General features: G+C 42.8%; 1 protein-coding gene across 2 annotated transcripts in view; it reads left to right on the top strand.

The window, feature by feature from the left end:
- Nucleotides 1–26507, top strand: part of RBBP4 (RB binding protein 4, chromatin remodeling factor) — a 29353-nt gene that overhangs the window by 1138 nt on the left and 1708 nt on the right. For both annotated transcript variants that reach the window (XM_054548126.2, NM_001131214.1), the window contains 9 exon segments: nt 5031–5176; nt 15958–16131; nt 16472–16587; nt 16705–16865; nt 16965–17091; nt 17220–17297; nt 20288–20364; nt 20480–20537; nt 20629–20739. In XM_054548126.2, coding sequence (XP_054404101.1) covers nt 5031–5176; nt 15958–16131; nt 16472–16587; nt 16705–16865; nt 16965–17091; nt 17220–17297; nt 20288–20364; nt 20480–20537; nt 20629–20739 — 1048 coding nt within the window.

Raw genomic sequence — 26507 nt, 5'->3', positions numbered from 1 at the left:
ACTTGTCAACTTTCAAAAAGTATTATGGCCAGGAGTAGTGGCTCACACTTGTAATCCGAGCACTTTGGGAGGCCCAGGCAGGAGGCTTACTTGAGCCCAGGAGTTGGAGACCAGCCGTGGGAAGACCCCCATCTCTACCGCCCCCCACACAAAAAAAGAAAAAAGTATTACCATGAGTCGAGTCCTTACAACAAAACTTTTTTTTTTTTCTTTTTGAGACGGAGTCTCACTCTGTTGTCCAGGCTGGAGTGCAGTGGCTCGAGCTCGCCTCACTGCAACCTCTGCCTCCCAGATTTGAGCGATTCTCCTGCCTAAGCTCTCCCAAGTAGCTGGGATTACAGGCACCTGCCACCACGCCTGGCTAAATTTTTTTGTAGTTTTAGTAGAGACGGGGTTTCACCATGTTGGACAGGCTGGTCTCCAACCCCCTGACCTCTGGTGATCCGCCCGCCTCTGCCTCCCAAAGTGCCGGGATTACAGACGTGAGCCACTGCACCTGGCCTCAACAAAACTTAACTTGAGTTCTCGTAGTATGTCATGGTACCTGCCTTCAAGGAGCACATTGTCTAGTTGAAGTGGCAGATATAAACTAATAATTATAGTTATATATGATGACAGCAGTTGTAGAGAGATAATTAGGGTACCTAGAAAACACCTGAAGGTGGAATGGTTTGGGCATAGTGAGGGCTATAAAGATTAATCCCATGTTTCTTACATGTAGGTAGCTTATCTCTAATAGAGGGGATAAAATATTTGGTTTGCATTTATTGGTGCCGTATTTGGTGCCACATATCGGGGATCCAAATTAGTTATAATTAGCATAAAAGTGGTACAGATAAAATTATCAGAGGAAGGAAAATTTGCCTCAATTTGCCTCATTTCTTAGGAAGAAATGACAATGCAAAAAACAGAGGAAGGTAAATTTAGATGATATTAACATAGTTTTAACAAGACCATTGTGCCATTTGGAATAATGGATTTTCTGTTACAAAACTACCTAAGTTTTCTGAATAACATTCAAAAGCGATTGTGTGCTAAGTAAATTCCTTCAAAACTTGGATCTTTACAAGTCAAGATAATTGCAAAATGTTATTAGACTATGATGTAGCTCAACAAATGATAGAAATTTGGCAGAAATTATACTAGTAACTTAAGAATGAGGCTGCTACCTTTACAGTGGCATAAGGAAAAATAGGGAAATGTGTCCTAGGGATGTTACAAAAACCATAGTAAAAACCTAGAAATTGAGAGTTAGAAGCTGCTTTTTTTTTTGAGACGGATTCTTGCTCCGTCGCCCAGGAGGGAGTGCAGTCACGTGATCTCCGCTGACTGCAAGCCCCGCCTCCCGGGTTCACGCCATTTTCCTGCCTCAGCTTCCCAAGTAGCTGGGACTACAGGCGCCGGCCACCACGCCTGGCTAATTTTTTGTGTTTTTAGTAGAGCCGGGATTTCACCGTGTTAGTCAGGATGGTCTCAATCTCCTGACCTCGTGATCCACCCGGCTCGGCCTTCCAAAGTGCTGGGATTACAGACGTGAGCCACCGCGCCCGGCCTAGAAGCTTCTTTATCGTGACCAGGAGTTCCCACATGCAATTGATCATCAGAATTGCTTGGGGAATTCAGGATAATTGGAATCATTTCTGTCAAGAGTTTTCAGTGGTAATTCAAGCCATTTAAGAACTTGTGGGCTGAGCATGGTGGCTTACACGTGTAATCCCAGCACTTTGGGAGGCTGAGGCAGGCAGATTGCTTGATGCCAGGAGTTCAAGACCAGCCTGGGCAACATGGTGAAAAAACCCCGTCTCTACTAAAATTACAAATACTATCCGGGCATGGTGGTGCGTACCTGTAGTCCCAGCTCCTCGGTGGGGGCTGAGGCAGGAGGATCACCTGAGCCTTGGGAGGGCAAGGCTGCATTGAGCTGTGATCCTGCTACTGCACTCCAGCCTAAGCTAGGGAGTGCCACCCTGTCTCAAAGAAAAAGAACTTGTGGCAGAGTACTTAATGAGAAGTGTACTGGAATGGTGATTCCACATTTACTATAATCATATGCTAAATTGTGCTTATTGGATTAGTGGATCACAAATATTGGCCACCCCATACCTACTAAACATTCTAGAACCCCTACTTTTCAGAAACTTCCCAAGTAATATAATAGAATGACTAGCTAGGTTTCAAAAGCAAGAATTAAAGACTTAATTCCCCAAGGCTGAAATCTGTACTGTCATCTTAGTAGTTTTCTGCATTAGCAAATCTAGATAAATAATGTGAGAATTTTTTTGTTGTTGTTGTTGTTTTGAGACGGAGGGTGGAGTTTCACTCGTTACTCATACTGGAGTGCAGTGGCATGATCTCAGCTCACTGCAACCTCCGCCTCCTGGGTTCAAGCGATTCTCCTGCCGCAGCCTCCCAAGTAGCTGGGATATACAGGCACCCGCCACCACGTCCAGCTAATTTTTTGTATTTTTAGTAGAGATGGGGTTTCACCATGTTGTCCAGGCTGGTCTCGAACTCCTGACCTCGGGTAATCCACCTGCTTCGGCCTCCCAAAGTGCTGGGATTACAGGCATGAGCCAGTGCACCTGGCTGAAAATTGTTTTTGAGACAGGATCTTGCTCTATTGCCCAGACTGGGTTGCAGTGGCACAGAGTTCCCTGCAGCCTTGACCTCCTGGGCCAAGGGATCCTCCTGCCTCAGCCTCTGGAATAGTTGGGACTACAGGCACACGCTACCACACCTGGCTAATTTTTGAAAAACTTTTTTGCTATGCTGTCCAGACTGTTCTTTAACTTCTGGGCTCCAGTGATCCTCCCACTTTGGCCTCCCAAAGTGCTGGGATTACAGACATGAGCCACCGTGCCTGGCCCTGTTTTTGTTTTTTAAGATGAGGATTACTTACAAGCAAGCAGCCCTGATGCAGTGTTTACTTTTGTGTGTGTTCTTTTTCTGGTGTTTACTCAGATCCATCTCCCCCCTTTAAAAAGAAAGAAAAACCACAATTGTAGTTCTGTAACACTGTCCTCTCCTTCATTCTTTTTCTGGTTCTTGTCTAACCTTCTACATACAGGTAACTCCAATTTTCTGTTCATATCCCTCTTTTCATTTCTCTTCAGTGTAAGGTAGAAGCTCTCAAAGCTTTGCCTGTGACATCTGTGCAGAAGAATTCCTATTGATATCTTTAGACCTAACTTCTCCAGAGCTTTTCCTGATTTTTCTTCTGCCTGCCGGTGTCTTTCCTGGTATATCTTACTGGCTTCCCCAGTTTGACATGTTGTAAATGGAATTATTCCTTACGTGAAGGCCTTACCCCAACTTTCTCTCCTGTTGTTCCTCTTTTCATCATAATTGGCTTTGGTTTGACATTTTCTCTTTCTCCATTTTATAGGCAGTCAATTTATAAACCCCAATGAATTCTGGTTGTGTAGCATCTTTCCCATCTAGACCAGGGGTTCTCAAAATTTTATATGCATCATAATCAGCTGGAGATACTGTGAAACAGTTGGTTGTTGCCCCACCTTAAAGAGTTTCTGATTCAATGGGTCTGGAGTAGATGTGAGAATTTGCATTTCTAACAAGTTCCCAGATGATGTGGATGCCCTTGACCCAGTATGGAGTACAGAATGCCTTAAGACGGTATTCAGGACACTAAATAAAGTCAGTTTTAATCGGCCTTCTCTCCCACTGGGCTTTCCCATATCAGAAGTCAGATTTGGACTTCAGCATACTTGTTACTTAGTAGCTGTGTGATCTTAGGCAAATTGTTTAATTTTCTTTCTTTTATTTTTTTTTTTCTTTTTTGAGACAGGAAGTAGTCTTTCTCTGTCACCCAGGCTGGAGTGCAGTGGCAGGATCTCTGCTCACTGCAACCTCCGCCTTTCGGGTTCAAGCGATTCTTGTGCCTCAGCCTCCCAAGTAGCTGGGATTAGCCAGCCACCGGTTTTTTTTGTTTTGTTTGTTTGTTTTTTGAGACAGAGTCTCGCTCTTTCGCCCAGGCTGGAGTGCAGTGGCGCCATCTTGGCTCACTGCAACCTCTGACTTCTGGGTTCAAGCAGTTCTCCTGTCGCAGCCTCCTGAGTAGCTGGGACTACAGGCACTGCCACCACACCTGGCTAATTTTTGTATTTTTAGTAGAGACGGGGTTTCACCATGTTGGTCAGGCTGGTCTCCAATTCCTGACCTCAGGTGATCCACCCTCTTCGGCCTCCCAAAGTGCTGGGATTACAGGCGTGAGCCACCATGCCTGGCCCAGCTGCAGGTTTTTTGAGGTCAGGAATCATGTCTTAATCATCTTTGTACTTCCATCGCGTTTGGAGCAATGTGTCCATTGATTAGGCAGTTAGTAAATGTTTGAAAAGTTGGTTTATTTTATGTTATTTCCTCTTCTTTCCCTTTTTTCATTCTTTTCAATTTCTTTGCACCCTTCCCCCTTCTTTCCTTTTTAATGAAAGTTTTAGTAAACAAAATTATTAGCATACCCAACAATGGTTTGCTTTCCCTCCAACCTGTTGGTAGTGAGTGAGTAGTTAATTCACATTTTATTCCATTAAACGTTTTACTTTTTCTCCAGAGTAATTAAGTGGAAAATATGGCTCTTGGCCAGGCACGGTGGCTCTTGCCTGTAATCTCTGCACGTTGGGAGGCTGAGGTGGGTGGATAATTTGAGGCCAGGGGTTCGAGACCAGCTTGGCCAACATGGTGAAATCCCGTGTGTACTAAAAGTACAAAAATTAGCCAGGCATGGTGGCGGTTCTTGTAGTCCCAGCTACTCAGGAGGCTGAGGCATGAGAATCGCTTGAATCTGAGAGCCAGAAGTTGCAGTGAGCCAAGATCGCACCACTCCATTCTAGCCTGGGCGAAAGAGTGAGACTCTATTTATAAAAAAGAAAGAAAGAAAGAAAAGACCCTTAATGACTTTTTCCCCCTCTCTTAAAACCTGGTTGTAATAGTGACTTTTACATATATGCATATTGTCGACTTCACTGTCTCCTAATGTTACTAATTTGAATGGTGACTATATATTGCCATTACAGACCAGAAGGGAAAGATTTCAGCATTCATCGACTTGTCCTGGGGACACACACATCGGATGAACAAAACCATCTTGTTATAGCCAGTGTGCAGCTCCCTAATGATGATGCTCAGTTTGATGCGTCACACTACGACAGTGAGAAAGGAGGTAGGAATCTTAAAGGTGAAAGAAGTAAAGATGTGTGGGTCATATCTTTTATGTCTTTGAATTATAACAGTTATGTGCACTTTGATAAAGTAAACTCTGACTTTAGAAACAATATTTAAGGTTGAGGGAAAGCCTGAGTTTGCAGTGGTAGGTATTTATATTAGAGTTGTAGGTATCAAGAAATACTTAACACATCCTTGGTTCTGTACCTTCACAATAAACTTTTCTCAGCTGGTGCTGGTGGGGAGGATTTCTGCAATTGAAAGCAGCAAAAATATATATTATTGCTGTACATTCTTGATTTTTAATTTTTTTACTCAGAGTCTCGCTCTATTGCCTAGGTTGGAGTGCAGTGGCACGATCTTCTCTCACTGCAACCTCCGCCTCCCGGGTTCATGCGATTCTTCTGCCTCATCCTCCTGAGTAGCTGGGATTACAGGCACCCGCCACCACGCCTAGTTAATTTTTGTATTTTTAGTGGAGACAGGGTTTCACCAAGTTGGCCAGGCTGGTCTTGAACTCCTGACCTCAGGTGATCCACCCACCTCAGCCTCTCAGAGTGCTGGAATTACAGGTGTGAGCCACCGCATCCATCCATATTGCTATACATTCTTAACATGGGAGATAACTACCCCTAAGGAGGTGAAAATTGGTTTGTGTATGTGAGTAGGTGTAAATAATGTTACTGGTTGATTGTTTAAAGCACAGATATGCACAGAGTACATAGGAGCACAGATATGCACAGAGTACATAGGACATCTATGGTATTAAAATTTCATGGGACTGGTGGGGAGGGGACAGTTCTTAAAAGAGTTCTTAGAGGAGCAATAGTTTAAAAAAAAAAAAAAAGGTTGAGAAACACTCACTTAAATTACCCTTTCTAGGTTTAAAGTGGTAGAAATGACTTAACCATGGCACTCTCTATATGTATAGAAACTAAGTTCCAATGAGTTGTTTAATTATATCCTGTTTTTAGGCCATAACCTAAGGGTTTAACTGCTCATGAAATGCTTACGCTTTCCTTTTTTTTTTGGAGATGGAGTCTCCCTCTGCCGCCCAGGCTGGAATGCAGTGGCACGATCTCGGTTCACTGCAACCTCCACCTCCCAGGTTCAAGCGATTCTCCTGCCTCCGCCTCCCAAGTAGCTGGGACTACAGGCATGCACCACCACGCCTGGCTAATTTTTTGTATTTTTAGTAGAGACAGGGTTTCATCATGTTGGTCAGGCTGGTCTCGAACTCCTGACCTCAAATGATCCTCCTGCCTTTTGTTCTTGTTGTTACTGAGGCACAAATACTCTGATTGGTAGTGTGATAAATTGTAAAACTACATATATGTGTGTGTATATATTTATATTGTGTGTGTGTGTAAAATTATGTGTATAATTTTACACAATATAAATGTGTTATATTTATGTATAAAATAACATACTTATATATGTATGTATATGTAAAACTACATATGTGTATATATTGTGTGTGTAAAATATATAATATATATTATATAATTTTACATAATATAAATATTATATTTATATATAAATATATAAATTATATATGTAAAACCACGTGTGTGTATATTTATGTTGTGTGTAAAATTATATATAATTTATATATGCATATAAAATACATACAAATTTTATGTATAAAATATATATAATTTTACACACACACACAAAATATAAATGTATACACACACATATATGTAGTTTTACATATATATATAATTTTACACACAATGTAAAAAACACACCCCTTCTCCCATATAATAAACTTTGCCCCAGCCAGGTGCGGTGACTCACGCCTATAATCCCAGCACTTTGAGAGGCTGAGACCAGTGGATCACTTGAGGTCAGGAGTTCAAGACCAGCCTGGCCAACATAGTGAAACCCTGTCTCTACTAAAAATACAAAATTAGCCATGCACGGTGGCACGCACCTGTAATCCCAGCTACTCAGGAGGCTGAGGCAAGAGCATCACTTGAACCCAGGAGGCAGAGATTGCAGTGAGCTGAGATCTCACCATTGCACTCCAGCCTGGGCAAAAAAAAAAAAAAGGGAAACTGTCTCAAAAACAAAACAAAAGAAAAACCTTTCCCCTGGATATCACTTAAATGGATGTATTGTTTTCTGAAGGATTTATCCTGTGTATTGGATCACTCATTCAACAAATATGTTGAGTAGTTTTGTATGCCAGGTATAGAATATGCAATATAGGTTCATAATTTGCTTTTGTGGCCTAATATATCTGGGGCATGTATCTGTGTTAGTAGATAGAGACCTGCTTCCTTTTGATGGCTGTATAGTAGACCATAATTAAGTATTCCTTATTAATGGACATTTAGATGGTTTCTAATTTTTTTACTTCAAAAGCATAGTTTTGCTATAGAAATGCTTTCTAAGTAGAATGTTGTATCAAAAGGCAGGACCGTTTTTTAATATAATTGATACTGCTAAATTGCACTCCAAAAAAAGATTTGAAGTCCCACAACAGCATATGTATTTATGTCTGTTTCTCCATGCCTTTGCCAACACTGGACTCAGTAGAGTTCATTCTCAAGTTTACATTGCTTTTTTTATTTGTGATGTTGAGCTTACATCTCCTGCTTATTTATGTTTTTTGCCCATATTTCCTTTTGAGTTAACTCTTCATATAAGGTAAATTACACCCTCTCCACCCAATAAATAGGTGCAGAGCATTTTCTTGTTTAACTTAAAATCTTAAGTCCTGTTATTGGTTAGAAGCTGTAAATTGCTTTTTTAATGGAGCCTTGCTCTGTCACCCAGACTGGAGTGCACTGGCATAATCTTAGCTGACTGCAGCCTCCTTATGGTCTCAAATGATCCTCCCATCTATGCCTCCCAAGTAGCTCTGGCTACAGACATACACCACCATACCTGGATTTTTATTTTATTTATTTATTTATTTATTTTTTTTTTATTTTTTTTTGAGTCAGAGTCTGGCTCTGTCGCTCAGGCTGTAGTGCAGTGGCGCAATCTCTGCTCACTGCAACCTCCGTCTCCCGGGTTCAAGCTATTCTGCCTCAGCCTCCCAAGTAGCTGGGATTACAGGTGCCCGCCACCACACCCAGATAATTTAATTTTTTTTTTTTTTTTTTTTTTTTTTTTTTAAGAGATGGCATGTCACTATGTTGCTCAGGCTGATCTGGAACTCTGGCCTCAATTTTCCTACCTCAGACCTACCCATTCAATGATTTCATAAAGTATGTGTTCATCTATTGTTGTCTTCTGGGACTTTAATGTTTAGGCCATTAAAACTTTTGTTGTTCTGGTATTTGGTATGGAATCAGAATCCAGCCTTTTTTCCCTAAATGATTGAGTTTTTGTTGTTATTTTGAGGTGGAGTCTTTGTCACCCAGGCTGGAGTGCAGTCACACAATCTCGGCTTATTGTAACCTCTGCCTCCTGGGCTCAAGCAGTCCTCCTGCCTCAGCGTCCTGAGTAGCTGGGATTGCAGGCATGCGCCACCATGCCCAGCTGATTTCCATTGTATTTTTTGTAGAGAGTAGGTCTCACCACGTTGCCCAGGCTGGTCTGAAAACTCCTGGGCTCTTGCAGTTCGTCCACTTTGGCTTCCCAAAGTTTGGGCTTATAGGCATGAGCCACTATACTCAGCCAAAAAAAATTTTTTGTTCAGTCAACCATTGATGGACACTTGGGTTGATTTCCGTATCTTTGCTATTGTGAATAATGCTACACTGAACATACAAGTGCACGTGTCTTTTTTGTAGAACAATTTCTTTTCTTTTGGGTATATACCCAGTAATGGGATTGCTGAGTTGAATGGTAGTTCTATTTTTAGTTCTTTTTTTTTTTTTTTTTTTTTTTTTTTGAGATGGAGTTTCACTGTTGTTGCTGGAGTAAAGTGGCGCTATCTCAACTCACTGCACTCTCCGCCTCCCAGGTTCAAGCAGTTCTTCTGCCTCAGCTTCCCGAGTATCTGGGATTACAGGCATGTGCCACCATGCCCAGCTAATTCTGTATTTTTAGTAGAGATGGGGTTTCTCCATGTTGGTCTGGCTGGTCTTGAACTCCCAACCTTAGGTGATCCACCTGCGTCAGCCTCCCAAAGTGCTGGGATTACAGGCGTGACCACCATGCCTGGCCCTATTTTTAGTTCTTTGAGAAATCTCCACAGACTGCTTTTCACAGTTGTTGAACTAATTTGCATTCCCACCAGCAGTGTCTAAGTGTTCCCTTTTCTCTGCAGCCTCACCATGTTGTTTTTCAACTTTTTAATAATAGCCATTCTGACTAGTGTGAGAGGCATCTATCTGTTTTGATTTGCATTTCTCTGATGATTGGTGGTGTTGATCTTTTTTTTTTTTCACATTCGTTGTCCGCTTATATGTCTTTTGAGAAGTTTCTGTTCATGTCCTTTGCCCACTTTTTTTTGTTTGTTTGTTTTGTTTTGTTTTTTGAGACAGTCTTATTCTATCACCAGGCTGGAGTGCAGTGTGGCAATCTCGGCTCACTGCACCTTCCACCTCTTAGGTTCAAGCGATTCTCCTGCCTCAGCCTCCCGAGTAGCTGGGACTACAGGTCCGTGCCACCACACCCAGCTAATTTTTGTGTTTTTAGTAGAGATGAGGTTTTTTACCATGTTGGCCAGGATGATCTCCATCTCCTGACATTGCGATCTGCCAGCCTTGGCCTCCCAGAGTGCTGGGGTTACAGGCTTGAGCCACCACGCCTGGGTTTTTTTGTTTTTTTGGTTTTTTTGTTTGTTTGTTTGTTTTTTTAACAAACAGTCTCTCTCTGTCGTCCAGGCTGAGTGCAGTGGTGTGATCTCACTGCAACCTCCGCCTCCTGGGTTCAAGTGAATCTCCTACCTCAGCCTCCTGAGTAGCTGGGATTACAGGTACCCGCCACCACACCAGCTAATTTTTGTTGTTTTTGCTGTTGTTGTTTTTTGAGACAGAATTTCAGTCTTGTTGCCCAGGCTGGAGTGTAATGGTGCAATCTCGGCTCACTGCAACCTCCACCTCCCGGGTTCAAGCGATTCTCCTGTCTCAGCCTCCCGAGTAGCTGGGATTACAGGCGTGCACCACCACGCCCGGCTAATTTTGTATTTTTTGTAGAGACGGGGTTTCACTATGTTGGCCAGGTTGGTCTCGAACTCCTGACCTCGTGATCCACCTGCCTCAGCCTCCCAAAGTGCTGGGATTATAGGCGTGAGCCACCATGCCCAGCCTAGTTTTGTTTTTTAAGGAAGTGATATCTCAGCCCAGGCACAGTGGCTGGTAACTGTAATTCCAGCACTTTGGGAGGCCGAGGCTTATGGATCACGAGGTCAGGAGTTCAAGACCAGCCTGGCCAACATGGTGAAACCCCATCTCTACTAAAAATACAAAAAATTAGCTGGGCGTGGTGGTGTGCGCCTGTAGTCCCAGCTACTTGGAAGGCTGAGGCAGTAGAATCGCTTGAACCCAGGAGGCGGAGGTTGCAGTGAGCCGAGATCGTGCTACTACTGCGCTCCAGCCTGGGTGACGAGCAAGACTCGTCTCAAAAAACATAAAAATAAATAAAAAAGTGATGTCTCTAGTCTTTAGTCCAAATTTATAATAAATTATATATTTTACTCAAGCTGGTAGATTTTTAGTTGTAAGGTTCATGGGCTCAAAAAAGTGGCTCAGTGGTAAAAATCACTATGGTGGTTACCTTGTTTGAGGATATAGTATTGACTGGGAAGACACAGTTCGTACCTTCTGGTAAGATGGCAATGTTTTATATTTTGACCTGGTGCATACATATGTAAAAATTCATCAAGCTACGATGATTTGTGCACCTTTACTATATCATGTTATACCTCACGTTTGTTTTAATAGTATTTATATGGAGAGAAGCCAACAAAATAGGAAGGCAAGTTGATACCTCAGCCTTTCTTTTCTACTTCAGATTGGCCTTTTGACATAACAGCTTCAACACCTATTTATTTATTTTGTATTACTATATATGTATTTTTTCAGACAGGGTCTTGCTCTGTTGCCCAGGCTGGAGTGCAGTGGTGTGATCACAGCTTACTGCAGCCTCAGCCTCCCAAGCAGCTAGGACTATAGGCATGTGCCACCACAGTCAGCCCCTGAATTTTTTTTTTTTTTTTTTTTTTTTTTGAGACAGTCTCGCTCTATCGCCCGGGCTGGAGTGTAGTGGCATGATCTCCGCTCACTGCAAGCTCTGCCTCCCAGGTTCACGCCATTCTCCTGCCTCAGGCTCCCGAGTAGCTGAGACTACAGGCGCCTGCCACCATGCCCGGCTAATTTTTTGTATTTTTAGTAGAGACGGGGTTTCACGGTGTTAGCCAGGATGGTCTCAATCTCCTGACCTTATGATCCGCCTGTCTCGGCCTCTCAAAGTGCTGGGATTACAGGCTTGAGCCACCGTGCCCGGCCTTGAAATGTTTTTTTAAATGCAATTTTCCATTTCTTTTTTTAACCCTGTCAATTTTTTTTTTTTTGAGATGGAGTCTCACTCTGTTGCCCAGGCTGGTATGCAGTGGCGTGATCTCGGCTCACTGCAAGCTCTGCCTCCTGGGTTCACGCCATTCTCCTGCCTCCATGCCATTCTCCTGCCTCAGCCTCCCAAGTAGCTGGGACTTCAGGCGCCCGCCACCACACCTGGCTAATTTTTTTTGTATTTTTATTAGAGGCGGGGTTTCACCGTGTTAGCCAGGATAGTCTTGATCTCCTGAACCCTGTCAAATTTAACAGTGAGGGGATGTGTGCAACTTTGATAACACTGATGTTAATAAGTTCTGATAACCCAGTAACATTGGACCGGCCCAATTTTCAATTTTGAATATGCTAAGTTCTTACTACTGTGGTTTTCTTTATGGTTTAGGAGGTCTACGTTTAATATATACCCAATACTGAAATAACCAATGTTATGTAGTGGTTACCCCTTGCTCTGTGGGCTCTGTGCCAACTGTGGCTTCTCCTCCTTTGTTATTGGTGCCTCTTTTCTGGCAGCTATGCTTCTTTTTGTTTTTTGTTTGTTTGTTTTTTGAGACAGAGTCTCACTCTGTCACCCAGACTGGAGTGTAGTGGTACAATCTTGGCTCAGTGCAACCTCTGCCTCCCGGGTTCAAGCAGTTCTCCTGCCTCAGCCTCCTGAGCAGCTGGGACTACAGGCACGTGCCACCATGCCCAGCTAATTTTTATATTTTTAGTAGAGATGGTGTTTCACCATATTGGCCATGCTGGTCTCGAACTCCTGACCTTGTGATCCACGTGTCTCGGCCTCCCAAAGTGCTGGGATTACAGGCGTGAGCCACCGCGCCCAGCCACTTTTTTTGGAGGGGGGGGGTCCTTGGCCTTTGTAGTTGTATATGGGCATACCTCAGAGATATGATGGGGGTTCAGTTCCCAATCACTGCAGTAAAGCAAATATATAAAGCAAACCACACAAATTTTTTGTATGTTTACACTATACTATAGTCTCCTAAACGTGCAATAGCATTATGTCTAAAAAACAATGTACATACCTTAATTTGAAAATACTTCATTGCTTAAAAAAAAAAAAAAAAATGCTGACACAGAGGCACCAACTGAACACATGTTGGGAAAATGCCACTAATAGACTTATTCAGTGCGGGGTTGCAGTAACCTTCAGTTGGGGAAAAAAACATAATATGTGTGACGCACAATAAAACGAGCTATGCCTGTACTTAGACTGAAGTTTCTTGAGGTACATACCATATATGCCTTGTTTTTTCATAGATTGTAGATGCTTGTGGGCTGGAGTTATGGAAAAAATTAGGGATTTTTTTCTCCTTTAGAATCTATCTTGAATTTTTATTTTTAGGTTTTTAGCCTGTGTGAAACATTTGCTTTTCAAAAGTTATTTTGAAGTTGAAAGTTATCTAATACGCCAGCCATACCACCCATGTATGTCTTTGCTTTCTGAAAAGATGTTTGTCCTTCAAAGGATAACACTAGGCCTGGCCCAGTGGCTCCCTCCTGTAATCCCAGCACTTTGGGAGGCTGAAGCGGGTAGATTATCTGATGTCAGGAGTTCAAGACCAGTCTGGCCAACATGATGAAACCCTGTCTCTACTAAAAATACAAAAATTAGCTGGGCGTGGTGGCAGGCGCCTGTCATCCCAGCTACTCTGGAGGCTGAGGCAGGAGAATTGTTTGAACCCAGGAGGCGGAGGTTGCAGTGAGCCGAGATCATGCCAGTACACTCCAGTCTGGGTGACAGAGCAAGACCCTGTCTTAAAGAAAAAAAAAAAAAAAAGCACTATATAGCAATGCAATTGACAGAATATTTTTATTTATTTTTAAGTTACTGTTACAACTTCTTTGCTTTGTGGATAAGGTATTTGATGCTCAGAGAAACTGAAGGCCTTCCCTGAATCACCAAACTAAGTAAGTGACAGAGCCACTTAGGGGCCTGGGTCTGACTCTTACTTTGAAACTTTTGCAACCATACCATGTTGCCTTCTATTATTCTTTGATCATTAACTACCTTTATTTATATGTTGCTTTGCCAAGATTTACATAATCAGACATTATATTGTTATATATACTATAATGGTACTTGAGAGAACTCTCTGAGTGCACATAGTAGTCATGTGTGAATAAAAAATGCTTTCATCTAGTTGTTGCCTACCTGGTTTATTTCAACCAGGGACTTTGGTTGGCATGTGTAAGTGGGTGTAGCAAAATGGAACTGGCTGCTGTGGCTCTGTTTTTCCTCACTGAAATAAAAGAAACACTGTAAGGAGAAGATAAACGGCATGATGGTATTTCAGAACATTCATCCCAAGCTACAGCTTCATACAAGCAATGCAAGAAGGGCACTTTAGTGTTTAGCACACTGTGTACTTAATATTCATTATAGTAGTAGCATTGGTTTTATTTATTCAGCATACTTATTTACACTTTGAAATTTGAAAACTTTACTTTTTTTTTTTTTGAGACGGAGTCTTGCTCGGTGGCCCAGGCTGGAGTGCAGTGGTACGATCTCGGCTCACTGCAACCTCTGCCTCCCAGGTTCAAGCAATTCTCCTGTCTCAGCCTCCCCAGTAGCTGGGGACTACAGGCGCCTGCCACCACGCCCAGCTAATTTTTGTATTTTTTAGTAGAGACAGGGTTTTACCATGTCAGTCAGGCTGGTCTCGAACTCCTGACCTCAGGTGATCCGCCCGCTTCAGCCTCCCAAAGTGCTGGGATTACAGGCGTGAGCCACCGCGCCTGGCTGAAAACTTTATTAAGATCTGTTTTTGAAGTATGTGAGCGAAGGATTACCCAGGTGCCGAGGCAAGAGACTGAAGGTACAAACTGTTTCAGTATAATAAAGAAAATAGTTAGAATAGTTAAAATACAAAGTAGATACAGAGATGATCATGGACATTATCAATCATTAGTATAAACATTATTAATCATCAACTTTTAATATTACTCTTTGTTGTATTACTAATATAACCAAGGAATAACCGGCGGGTATAGGACGAGGTGCTGAAGGGACATTGTGAGAAGTGACCTAGAAGGCAAGAGGTGAGCCCTCTGTCACGCCCACATAAGGGCCACTTGAGGGCTCCTTGGCAAGCGATAATGCCATTGCCTGGGAAAGTGCCCATTACTTAGCAGACCGTGAAAGGGAGCCTCCCTTCCGTTGGAGTCAGGTAACACTCTGCTCCACCAACCAGCTTCTTGCGGGAGGTTGGATGTTATCCAGGCCTGCCCACAGTCATCCAGAGGCCTAAACCCCTCCTTGTGGTGCTGTGCTTCAATGGTCATGCTCCTTGTCCACTTTCATGTTCCTCCTGTACTCCTGATTCCTCTTTGAAGTTCCTGGAAGATAGCAGTAGAAAAAACAGTGAAAGTCTTAAAGTCTTTAATCCTTCTGATAAGTGCATAGAAGAAAACGCTGACATATGCTGCCTTCCCTCTGCTTCAGCTGCCTAAAAGGGAAGGGCCCCTGTCCCATGATCATGTGACTTGCTTGACCTTATCAATCACTTGGATGACTCATCCTCCTTACCCCGCCCCCTTGTCTTGTCTGCAATAAATATCAGCGCACCCAGCCATTTGGGGCCACTACCGGTCTCTGCGTCTTGGTGGTAGTGGTCCCCCGGGCTCAGCTGTTTTCTCTTTATCTCTTTTGTCTTGTGTCTTTATTTCTTATGATCTCTCGTCTCCGCACACGGGGAGAACACCCGCTAAGCCCCGTAGGGCTGGACCATACATCAGTAGAATTCTAGTTTTCCTTAATTTCAGACAGTAATATAATACAGCCATCCCTCAGAATCCGTGGGGAATTGTTTCCAAGACCTCCTTTGGATACCAAAATTCACAGATGCTGAAGTCTCTGATACAGCATGGCATAATGTTTGCACATAACCTATGCAGATCTTCTCATATACTTTAAAATGTCTCTAGATTACCTATAATACCTAATATAATGTAAATGTTATATAAATAGTCTGTATTGTTCAGGGAATAATGATGGGAAATCTGTACATGTTCAATACATATGCAATGTTTTTCTGAATATTTTCAATCAATGGTTAGTTGAATTCATGGATAAAGAACCCACTGATATGGAGGGCTGACTGCATTTCTTATTAGTTCTTTAACTACCTGGAGTCACAGGGATAGGAAAGCACTTTATAGTGCTAGCAAATGTAGAGATTACAGCTAGTATTACGCCAGTTTGTTGCTAAGGAAAACAAAATCCTTGCCTGTGTTCTTATACTCTGGGTAACCTCTAGAGTAGCTCTTGTTTTGTCCTCATTTGCAATTAATTTATTTACAGAATTTGGAGGTTTTGGTTCAGTTAGTGGAAAAATTGAAATAGAAATCAAGATCAACCATGAAGGAGAAGTAAACAGGGCCCGTTATATGCCCCAGAACCCTTGTATCATCGCAACAAAGACTCCTTCCAGTGATGTTCTTGTCTTTGACTATACAAAACATCCTTCTAAACCAGGTACGTGCCCTTTTCTATTCAAATACAAATGAGTCACTATAGAAATACATGGTTCCACTCACTGTGAGTTTAATTGCGTGTTACTCTGTGTAATTTAACATCTTGTGATTTGTATTGATATGTGTATATTTTTCTTCATTTTGCCTCCGTGAAAAAATAATGCCTTTTTACATAGAACAAAATACTGGTGCTGTTTAAGCATTATCTATTTGGTCATAACGGTTCCTATATCATTTATAAATGTTAAGAGCTTTAGACATCTTGACCAAAATTCCATTATGCTCAGTAGGCCCAGAGAGCCAGTGGACTGGGTAGTCTTGATGTGTCTGTCACTTTGCAGATCCTTCTGGAGAGTGCAACCCAGACTTGCGTCTCCGTGGACATCAGAAGGAAGGCTATGGGCTTTCTTGGAACCCAAATCTCAGTGGGCACTTACTTAGTGCTTCAGATGACCACGTGTGTATCCTTCCCATTTTGAAGCAAATCTGGGCTAGTTACCAGTTGGTTTCTTTTTTGGGGTGTGTGGGGAGGTGAGAATCTTCCTTTTATATAATGGTTAATTTTACATTTAAGACCATCTGCCTGTGGGACATCAGTGCCGTTCCAAAGGAGGGAAAAGTGGTAGATGCGAAGACCATCTTTACAGGGCATACGGCAGTAGTAGAAGATGTTTCCTGGCATCTACTCCATGAGTCTCTGTTTGGGTCAGTTGCTGATGATCAGAAACTTATGATGTGAGTAGAATCCATTCAGGGTTTTTTTCTAAATATCTTGTCTAAGTTTTATGTTTAGTCACCATTTCAAGGTTTTTTTCCTTTTTTTTTTCACTGAAGTTGGGATACTCGTTCAAACAATACTTCCAAACCAAGCCACTCAGTTGACGCTCACACTGCTGAAGTGAACTGCCTTTCTTTCAATCCTTATAGTGAGTTCATTCTTGCCACAGGATCAGCTGACAAGGTCAGTTTCGTTTATTTTAATAGAAAACATAATTTCTCTAGGTTTTTTTGAATTGCAGAGATATTTTACTTACAGTATTTTTTTTTTTCCTTAAAATTGATTACTCTTGCTTTTCTTTTTGTACATAGACTGTTGCCTTGTGGGATCTGAGAAATCTGAAACTTAAGTTGCATTCCTTTGAGTCACATAAGGATGAAATATTCCAGGTAAGAGAAACTAATGCTACTATTTTGTTTGTTTTAAGAAAAACCACCTGGGCGCGGTCATTCACGCCTGTAATCCCAGCACTTTGGGAGGCTGAAGCGGGCGGATCACAGGGTCAGGAGATCGAGACCATCCTGGCTAACACGGTGAAACCCCGTCTCTACTAAAAATATAAAAAATTAGCCAGGCATGGTGGCGGATGCCTGTAGTCCCAGCTACTTGGGAGGCTGAGGCAGGAGAATGGCATGAAACCCGGGAGGCAGAGGTTGCAGTGAGCCGAGATTGTGCCACTGCACTCTAGCCTGGGCGACAGAACGAGACTCCGTCTCAAAAAAAAAGAAAGAAAAAAGAAAAACCTGGATGTATGAGTGGGCACACATGTGCTTTATGCCATTGCTAAAAATAGAAATCTATATGCCTATGCTACTTTCTGTGGGAATTGTTTTTTCTTTGTTATTTCTACACTTTCTCAAACTGGTTATTGACCACCTACATTTTTCAGATATTAAGAAAACTAGGCCAGGTATGGTAGCTTATGCCTGTAATCCCAGCACTTTAGGAGGCTGAGATGGGTGGATTACTTTAGGCCGGGAGTTTGAGACCAGCCTGGCCAACATGGCAAAACCCTGTCTCTTTATTTTTTAATAAAAATTTACAAAGAAAGGAAAACTAGTGCCTGATTATTTTTTCAGCCTTGCTTCTGACACTTAGTGATCTCTTCCCTTCTTCCAATATATTTTTCATCCTTCATGTAATGTGTTGATTTCTCAACCCAAGCCTAAACCTCTGGCTCCATATTTTCTGCCTCATCAGTTTAAACCCATTTATGCCTAGTGTTCCATTATTGGAACGCTAAGCATGTGGGAGTTTATATCCTGCTCAAGGTCATCGCCCAGGTCTGATTGCAAAAATTAAAAAAGAAATAATCATTGCACTATGTTCAAAGCTTGTTGCTAGGGCACTATGAGAGATTACATTATGTAGCCTTTGCTATTAAAGAGCCCCCAATTTTTTTATTTTTTATTTTTTTAATTAATAAATTTTTTTTTTTTTTGAGACAGCATTTTGCTCTTGTTGGCCAGGCTGGAGTGCAATGGTGCAGTCTCGGCTCACTGCAACCTCCACTTCCAGATTGAAGCGATTCTCCTGCCTCAGCCTCCCAAGTACCTGGGATTACAGGCGTGCACCACCATGCCTGGCTAATTTTTGTATTTTTAGTAGAGACGGGGTTTTACCATGTTGGCCAGTCTGGTCTCGAACTCCTGACCTCGGGTGATCCACCTGCCTCAGCCTCCCAAAGTTCTGGGATTACAGGCATAAGCCACCACGCCCAGCCAAGCCCAAAATTTTATAGTGAGGGAGGGCTTGTTTAGAAATTACTATAATAAAAGATTTTGTCAAGTGTTATGAACCTGAGGGTGGTAAAGATTAATTCTGGTGTGTGAAGGTGGCGTCTGAACTGGGCTTTAGGTGAGCCATACTCCTACATACTTTATCTCTTATTTTCTACTTTTCAGCCCGCCTTGGTGAACATTTTATCCTTACCCTATCTCTTTGCTTTGCTTGTGATGATGTTCTTGCCTGGACAGAATCCAAATTCTTCCTTAATTGCTGGTCACTAATGCCGTCTTTTTCTGTACCTTAAGGCTAGCTAGCACTTTTACCATATTTAGTAACAAACTCTGATTGTTGGATATATAGTAGTAAATTTTTTGTCTGACTCTTTAATAAAATTATTGCATGGAGTCATTTTTAATCAGACTTACATGTAATACAGAACTCATAGTAAATACTTGGGAATATAGTTATTGTATATGTCATCTGTACTTTAGTTCTTAGGTCCAAATTGGATTGCATTTGGGTAGAGGCCAGAATTAGCCAATAAGAATAGACAAGATGTAGGTCAGGAGTTCGAGACCACCCTGACCAACATGGTGAAACCTCGTTTCTAATAAAAATACAAAAATTAGCCAGGCATAGTGGTGCACGCCTGTAATCCCAGCTACTCAAGAGGCTGAGGCAGGAGAATCGCTTGAACATGGGAGGCGGAGAGTGCAGTGAACTGAGATCACCCAACAAGAATAGACAAGATGTGATGTTTCCAAAGATAAAATGATGCTGGGCACATGGCGCACACCTCCACCTATGCAGGAGGTTGAGGCAGCAAGATCCCTTGAGCCCAAGAGTTCAAGTCCAGCCTAGAAGCAACATAATGAGGCCTCATCTGTTTTTATTTTGATACCAGCCTAACCCCCTCTCTACACGAATACAAAAATTAGCCAGCCATGGTGGCGGACACCTGTAATCCCAGTTACCTGGGAGGCTGAGGTGGGAGAGTCGCTTGAACCTGGGAGGTGGAGGTTTCAGTGAGCTGACATCCTGCCATTGTACTCCAGCCTGGGTGACAGAGCAAGACTTCGTCTCAAGAAAAAGTGTGCAAGGGGGTGCTGTGGGAATGGAACAAAAGCTTATATCCTGGGTCTAGTAATGTCTAGTAATGGGTTGTTTTCGTAAGAGAAATTTGTTTTTGTTTTTTTTTTTGTTTGTTTGTTTGTTTTTGAGAGAGTCTGTCACCCAGGTTGGAGTGTAGTGGCACGATCTCAGCTCACTGCAACCTCTGCCTCCCAGGTTCAAGCAGTCCTCCTGCCTCAGCCTCCCGAGTAGCTGGGATTACAGGCGCCTGCCACCACACCCAGCTAATTTTTGTATTTTTACTAGAGACAAGGTTTCACCATGTTGGTCAGGCTGGTCTTGAACTCCTGACCTCATGTGATCCACCCGCCTCCCAAAGTGCTGGGATTACAGGCGTGAGCCACCGCGCCTGCCCATAAAATACATTCTTTAGCTCTTAATTTTAACTGTAGCGTCTATAATACCTTGACTTCCTCTTCCCTTTTGTTTACAAAATTTTTAAATTGTTAAATATTTTGTGAATTTTTTCCCTTTATTTTCTAATTCATGGCTTTGCTCTTTTCTTCATTCCTATGTGTAGGTTCAGTGGTCACCTCACAATGAGACTATTTTAGCTTCCAGTGGTACTGATCGCAGACTGAATGTCTGGGATTTGAGGTAATTCTTGTATTCATTCCTCTCTCTACATAATTATTTCCTTTATTTACACTTTGCAAAGGTAGTTACTAAGAGTAAATCTGTTTTAACTTTTAAAATTATGCTTTTGTACTAGTAAAATTGGAGAGGAACAATCCCCAGAAGATGCAGAAGACGGGCCACCAGAGTTGTTGGTATGTTAAAAGCATTGGACAGTACTGAAATAGTCTGTAATTTAATGTCCTTTATCTGCATTTCACATCTTTGTTTTCTTCCCTCTTTCAGTTTATTCATGGTGGTCATACTGCCAAGATATCTGATTTCTCCTGGAATCCCAATGAACCTTGGGTGATTTGTTCTGTATCAGAAGACAATATCATGCAAGTGTGGCAAATGGTAAGGGTTTGGTCATTTATTTTGGGGAGGTGAAATAAGTGAGACATAGAATCAATTTACATTTATATATTTTATGATTACAGTTACCATCTCTGTTCATTTTACTCCCAGGTGCGATTTTAAGACTTGTCTATACATTATCATTTTCAGCTGCCTGCTCTTGACCGTATTTGGTTATACCACTGGTATTTTGAACTCTGCTAAACAAAACTGACCCTCTCTCCCACTTCTCCTTTTTCCTCTCCTCCTCCTTTCTTTCTTTTTGTATGACTCCAACATTTTCTCAGCTAACCAGACTTGAAAACTCAAGAATTTTCCATGTCTGTTTACCTCTAGTTCTAGTTCACTTCCAGATTTCATACCATCTATCTGCGGTGTTTCTCCCATCTTTCCTTATCATCTTACAAGTATAAATTTACATACCCAAAGGAGGTGTATCATATCACAGCATCAGATACTACTATTTTTCCATGAAACCTGTCTAGATTTCAAAAATGTTCCCTATCTCTACCTCAAAGAATGTGAACACCCTCCTTAAATTTTCTCTTTTTTTTTTTTTTTTTTTTTTTTTTGAGATGGTCTCTCACTTTTTCACCCAGGCTGGAGTGCAGTGGTACAATCTCGGCTCACTGCAACTTCCACCTCCCAGCAGGTTCGATCAATTCTCCCGCCTCAGCCTTCTGAGTAGCTGGGACTATATAGGTGCATACCACCATGCCTGGCTAATTTTTTTGTATTTTCAGTAGAGACAGGGTTTCACTGTGTTGGCCAGGCTGGTCTCAAACTCCTGACCTCAAGTGATCTGCCCACCTCGACCTCCCAAAGTGCTAGGATTGCAGGGGTGAGCCAGCGCTCCTGGCCTCTTAAATTTTCAAAGCACTTCAATTTAGTAAAAATAACTGTGGTGTCTCATACATTAATATTTTAAAAATCGTTATATTCGGCCGAGCATGTTGGCTCATGCCTGTAATCCCAGTACTTTGGGAGGCCGAGGCGGGTGGATCACGAGGTCAGGAGATGGAGACCATCCTGGCTAACACGGTGAAACGCCATCTCTACTAAAAATACAAAAAAAATTAGCCGGGCGTGGTGGCGGGCGCTTGTAGTCCCAGCTCCTCAGGAGGCTAAGGCAGGAAAATGGCATGAATCCGGGAGGCAGAGCTTACATTGAGCCAAGATTGCGCCACTGCACTCTAGCCTAGGCGACAGAGCGAGACTCCGTCTCAATTAAAATATATATATATATATATATATTCTGGAGATAGGTGGTGGTTATGGTTAATACAATGTGAGTGTACTTACTGCCACTGAACTGTACACTTAAAATGGCTAAGCTGATAAATTTTATGTTGTATGGAGTTTGTGACAATTTGGAGGTGGAAGACAATTTCTTGCTCTGTTGTTCAGGCTACAGTGCGGTGGTGCGATTACGGCTCACTGCAGCCTCCAATTCCCGGGCTCAAGACATCCTCCTACCTCAGCCTCCCTAGTAACTGGGACCACAGGAGTGCATCACCAGCCCTGGTTAATTTTTTAAATTTTTTGTGGAGATAGGGTTTGCCATGTTGGCCAGTCTGGTCTTGAACTTGTGAGCTCAAGTGATTTGCCCACCTCCCAGAGTGCTGGGATTACACGTGTGAGGCTGGCCCCCCCACCTTTTTTTTTTTTTTTTTTTTTTAAGAGCTGCGTAACTTGGTGGTTGTCTTGTAAAGGAAAAGAATTCAGAAGAAACTTGGTGTCTGTCAGAGTAGATCTAGTACCAGGAATTAAGTTCCAGAGAATAGTTTTTGACTCATCATGAGGAGAGGGAGGATGTTTTCATCAGTACTTTCTTAAAATGCAATAGCACTATTTTTTCTTATTTTTTATTTCTTTATTTTTTAAAATTTTTTTTTTTCTGAGACAGAGTCTCACTCCCTCACCCAGGCTGGAGTTCAGTAGAGCAATCTCAGCTCACTGCAACCTCTGCCTCCCAGGTTCAAGCAATTCTCCTGCCTCAGACTGCTGAGTAGCTAGGATTACAGGCATGCACCACCATGCCTGGCTAGGTTTTTTTTTGGTTTTTTTTTGTTTGTTTGTTTTGTTTGTTTGTCTTGTTTTGTATTTAGTAGAGATGGGGTTTCACCATGTTGGTCAGGGTGGTCTCGATCTCCTGACCTCATCATCCGCCCTCTTTGGCCTCCCAAAGTACTGGGATTACAGATGTGAGCCACCGTGCCCGGCATTTTTATTTTTGAGATGGAGTTTTGTTCTTGTTATCCAGCCTGGAGTGCAATGGTGCAATCTTGGCTCTCTGCAACCTCCGCCTCCTGGGTTCAAGCGATTCTCCTGCCTCAGCCTCCCGAGTAGCTGGGATTACAGGCATGCGCCACCACGCCTGGCTAATTTTTTGTAATTTTTTTTAGTAGAGACTGGGTTTCTCCATGTTGGTCAGCTGGCCTCGAACTCCTGACCTCAGGTGATCTACCTGCCTCGGCCTCCCAAAGTGCTGGAATTACAGGCGTGAGCCACCGCTCCTGGCGCAATAACACTATTAATTGAAGACGGAAATAAAATAAGTTTGTGACCTGCCAGATTAACAGATTGTACTACATCCATACTTTTTTTTTCTTTTACCTCCAAATACCATCACAACGCATACTTTGTAACATTACTTATCAAAAAGAAGGATGGGCCGGGCAGGTGGATCACAAGATCAGGAGATTGAGACCATCCTGGCTAACACGGTGAAACCCCGACTCTACTACAAAAAATTAGCCGGTCGTGGTGGCAGGCGCCTGTAGTCCCAGCTACTCGGGAGGCTGAGGCAGGAGAATGGCGTGAACCCGGGAGGCAGAACTTGCAGTGAGCCGAGATCGCGCCACTGCACTCTAGACTGGGTGACAGAGAGAGATGCTGTCTCAAAAAAAATAATAAAAATAAATTTAAAAAGTATGATGAGGGGCTGTGCTCAGTGGCTCACACCTGTAATCCAAATACTTTGGGAGGCCAAGGCCGGAGGATCACTTGAGCCCAGAAGTTCTAGACTAGCCTGGGCAATAAAGTGAGACCATGTCTCTACCAAAAAAAAAAAATTAGCCAGGCTTGGTGGCACGTGCCTGTGATCCCAGCTACTTGGGAGGCCGAGGCAGGAGGATACCTTGAATCCAGGGGATAGAGGCTGCTGTGAGACATGGTGGCATGTGCCTTTAGTCCCTGCTCTTTGGGAGGCCGTGACAGAAGGATCCCTTGAGGCCAGGAGTTTGAGGCTACAGTGGGCTGTGATCACACCACTGCACTCCAGCCTAGGTGACATAGCGGGACCCTGTCTCTAAAGGAAAAAAAGAAAGAAGTACGGTTAGGGTTATAAGATATTCATGACGTGCTGTTAAATAGGGGAAGCGCAGACTGAAGAATACCATAATGGTATTCCTCATATTAAAATTTTGTGTATCTTGTCTATATTTAGAAAGCTGATTACTGGCCAGGTGTGGTGGCTCACGCCTGTAATCCCAACACTTTGGGAGGCCGAGGTGGGCAGATCACCGGAGGTCAGGAGTTTGAGACCAGCCTGGTCAACATAGTGAAACCCCGTCTCTACTAAAAAATAAATATAAAAATTAGCTAGGCGTGGTGGAGGGCGCCTGTAATCCCAGCTATTTGGGAGGCTGATGCAGGAGACTTGCTTGAACCCAGTAGGTGGAGGTTGCAGTGAGCCAAGGCGGAGGTTGCAGTGAGCTAAGATGGCACCACTGCACTCCAGCCTGGGTGACAGAGCGAGACCCTGTCTCAAAAAAAAAATACTGAAGAATTCAAGGTTAAACTAGATCCCTGCAAGGCCCATCACCTCCATTCCAAGTTGTTACTTTATTTGGTGTTTTTAGCATTGTAATAGAGTAAGTAAATATTTGGTCTTTGTCCCAGTTCTTGGCACAGAGCTCCCCAAAAACACTCGGAGTTTGCAGAGTGCTAGGAGTGTCTTTGTCGTTCCTAGTGATCCACTTTGGACCACACCTGAGTTTGTTCTACTGTGAGGTGACTTTGGTGGGGCCCCTAGATAGCCTCATAGTGGGTTTAGTCAGAAAGGCCAGTCACTTGATTTGAGGGTTAAAACTTGTCGGCCCACTCGCCAACCTTGGGGTTGCAGGGCTAGAGATTGAACTCTGTAAAAACTCCTAATTTGATGTGCTTCTGGGTTGAACAACTCAACATATACTGGGTGGGTAGCATGCCCAGAGACTTGATGGAAACTCTGCAGCCCCTCCCCACCTTGCCCTATGCATCTCTTCCATGTGGTTCCTCAGCTGTATCCTTTATTTTAAAAAACAAACAAAAAAAAACAGTAATAGTAAAAAGCTTTCTTGGGTTCTGTGAGTCATTCCATCAAATTATCAGACCTGAGGAGGCAGTAGTGGGAACTCTGAAATTTGTAGTCAAGTGGGATAGAAGTGTGCAGGTAGCCTGGGACCAGTGAATTGCAACTGGCTCCTGAAGTAAGGACAGTCTTCTCCAAAGCTAACATCAGATAGTGTCAGAATAGGATTGAGTTGTTGTACACCCAGTTGGTGTCATAAGAAAAGGTACCCCACATTCCACATTTGGTGTTAGAAGTGACGTCAGAAAGCATCACACAATTGTATGTATTCTTTTCTCTGGGGTCAGATCACAAGCTCTTTGAAGGTAAGACTATCCTGTCCTCTGCAGTACCTATCATAGTGATACGTGCATGGTAGGTGCTAAGAGCAGTAAGTTTTGCTCCTGTGAAAGTGGTTCCTGTATTTTAAGATTATGCCATTGGATACAGGTATTCTGTCAAGCAGTAGAAGTAGAGTTTATTCTATACAAGAACAGTTTTTCTCTTCAATATATAGAGATTCGGAACATGTTGTTTTGGAAGTTTTAAGTATGCAGTTCAACAGTCTTCAGTGTGTTTACAGTTGTGCAACCATCAACCACAGTCAATTTGAGAACATTTTCATCATCTGAAAAAGAAACCCTGTACCCATTAGCCATCATTTCCTATTTTTCTCATACTCCCCCAGCCCTAGGCAGCCACCAAGCTATGGATTTGCCTGTTTTGGACCCCTGGTTTTTTTTAGACGAAGTCTTGCTCCCCAGGCTGGAGTGCAGTGGCGTGATCTTGGCTCACTGCAACATCCGCCTCCTGGGTTCAAGCAATTCTCCTGCCTTAGCCTCCCAAATAGCTGGGATTACAGGCGCCTGTCAACCACGCCCGGCTAATTTTTATATTTTTAGTAGAGACAGCGTTTCACCATGCTAGCCAGGCTGGTCTCAAACTCCTGACCTCAGGTGATACACCCGCCTTGGCCTCCCAAAATGCTGAGATTACAGGCGTGAGCCACCACACCTGGCCTGGACACCTTATATAAATAAAATCCTAAAGTATGTGACGGCTTTTTTTTTTTTTTTTTTTTTAGCACATAGTCTTGCTTTGTCACCCAGGCTGGAGTGCAGTGGTGCAATCTTGGCTCACTACAACCATCATCTCCCAGGTTCAATCAATTCTTATGCCTCAGCCTCCCAAGTAGCTGGGACCACAGGTGTGCACCCCCACACCTGGCTGATTTTTGTATTTGTAGTAGAGATGCAGTTTCGCCTTGTTGGTCAGGCTAGTCTCGAACTCATGACCTCAAGTGATCCATCTGCCTCGGCCTCCCAAGTGCTGGGATTACAGGCGTGAGCCACCGCACCTGGCCTGACTGGCTTTTTTATGCCAAATAATATTCCATCATATGGATTGGATATATCGTGTATCCATTTTATTAGTT

The sequence above is a fragment of the Pongo abelii genome, chromosome 1 (genome assembly GCF_028885655.2).
Source record: "Pongo abelii isolate AG06213 chromosome 1, NHGRI_mPonAbe1-v2.0_pri, whole genome shotgun sequence".
In the NCBI taxonomy this organism is placed as follows: domain Eukaryota; kingdom Metazoa; phylum Chordata; class Mammalia; order Primates; family Hominidae; genus Pongo; species Pongo abelii.
The sequence above is the reverse complement of the archived record's forward strand: the minus strand, read 5'-3'. Positions and strand labels throughout refer to the sequence as shown.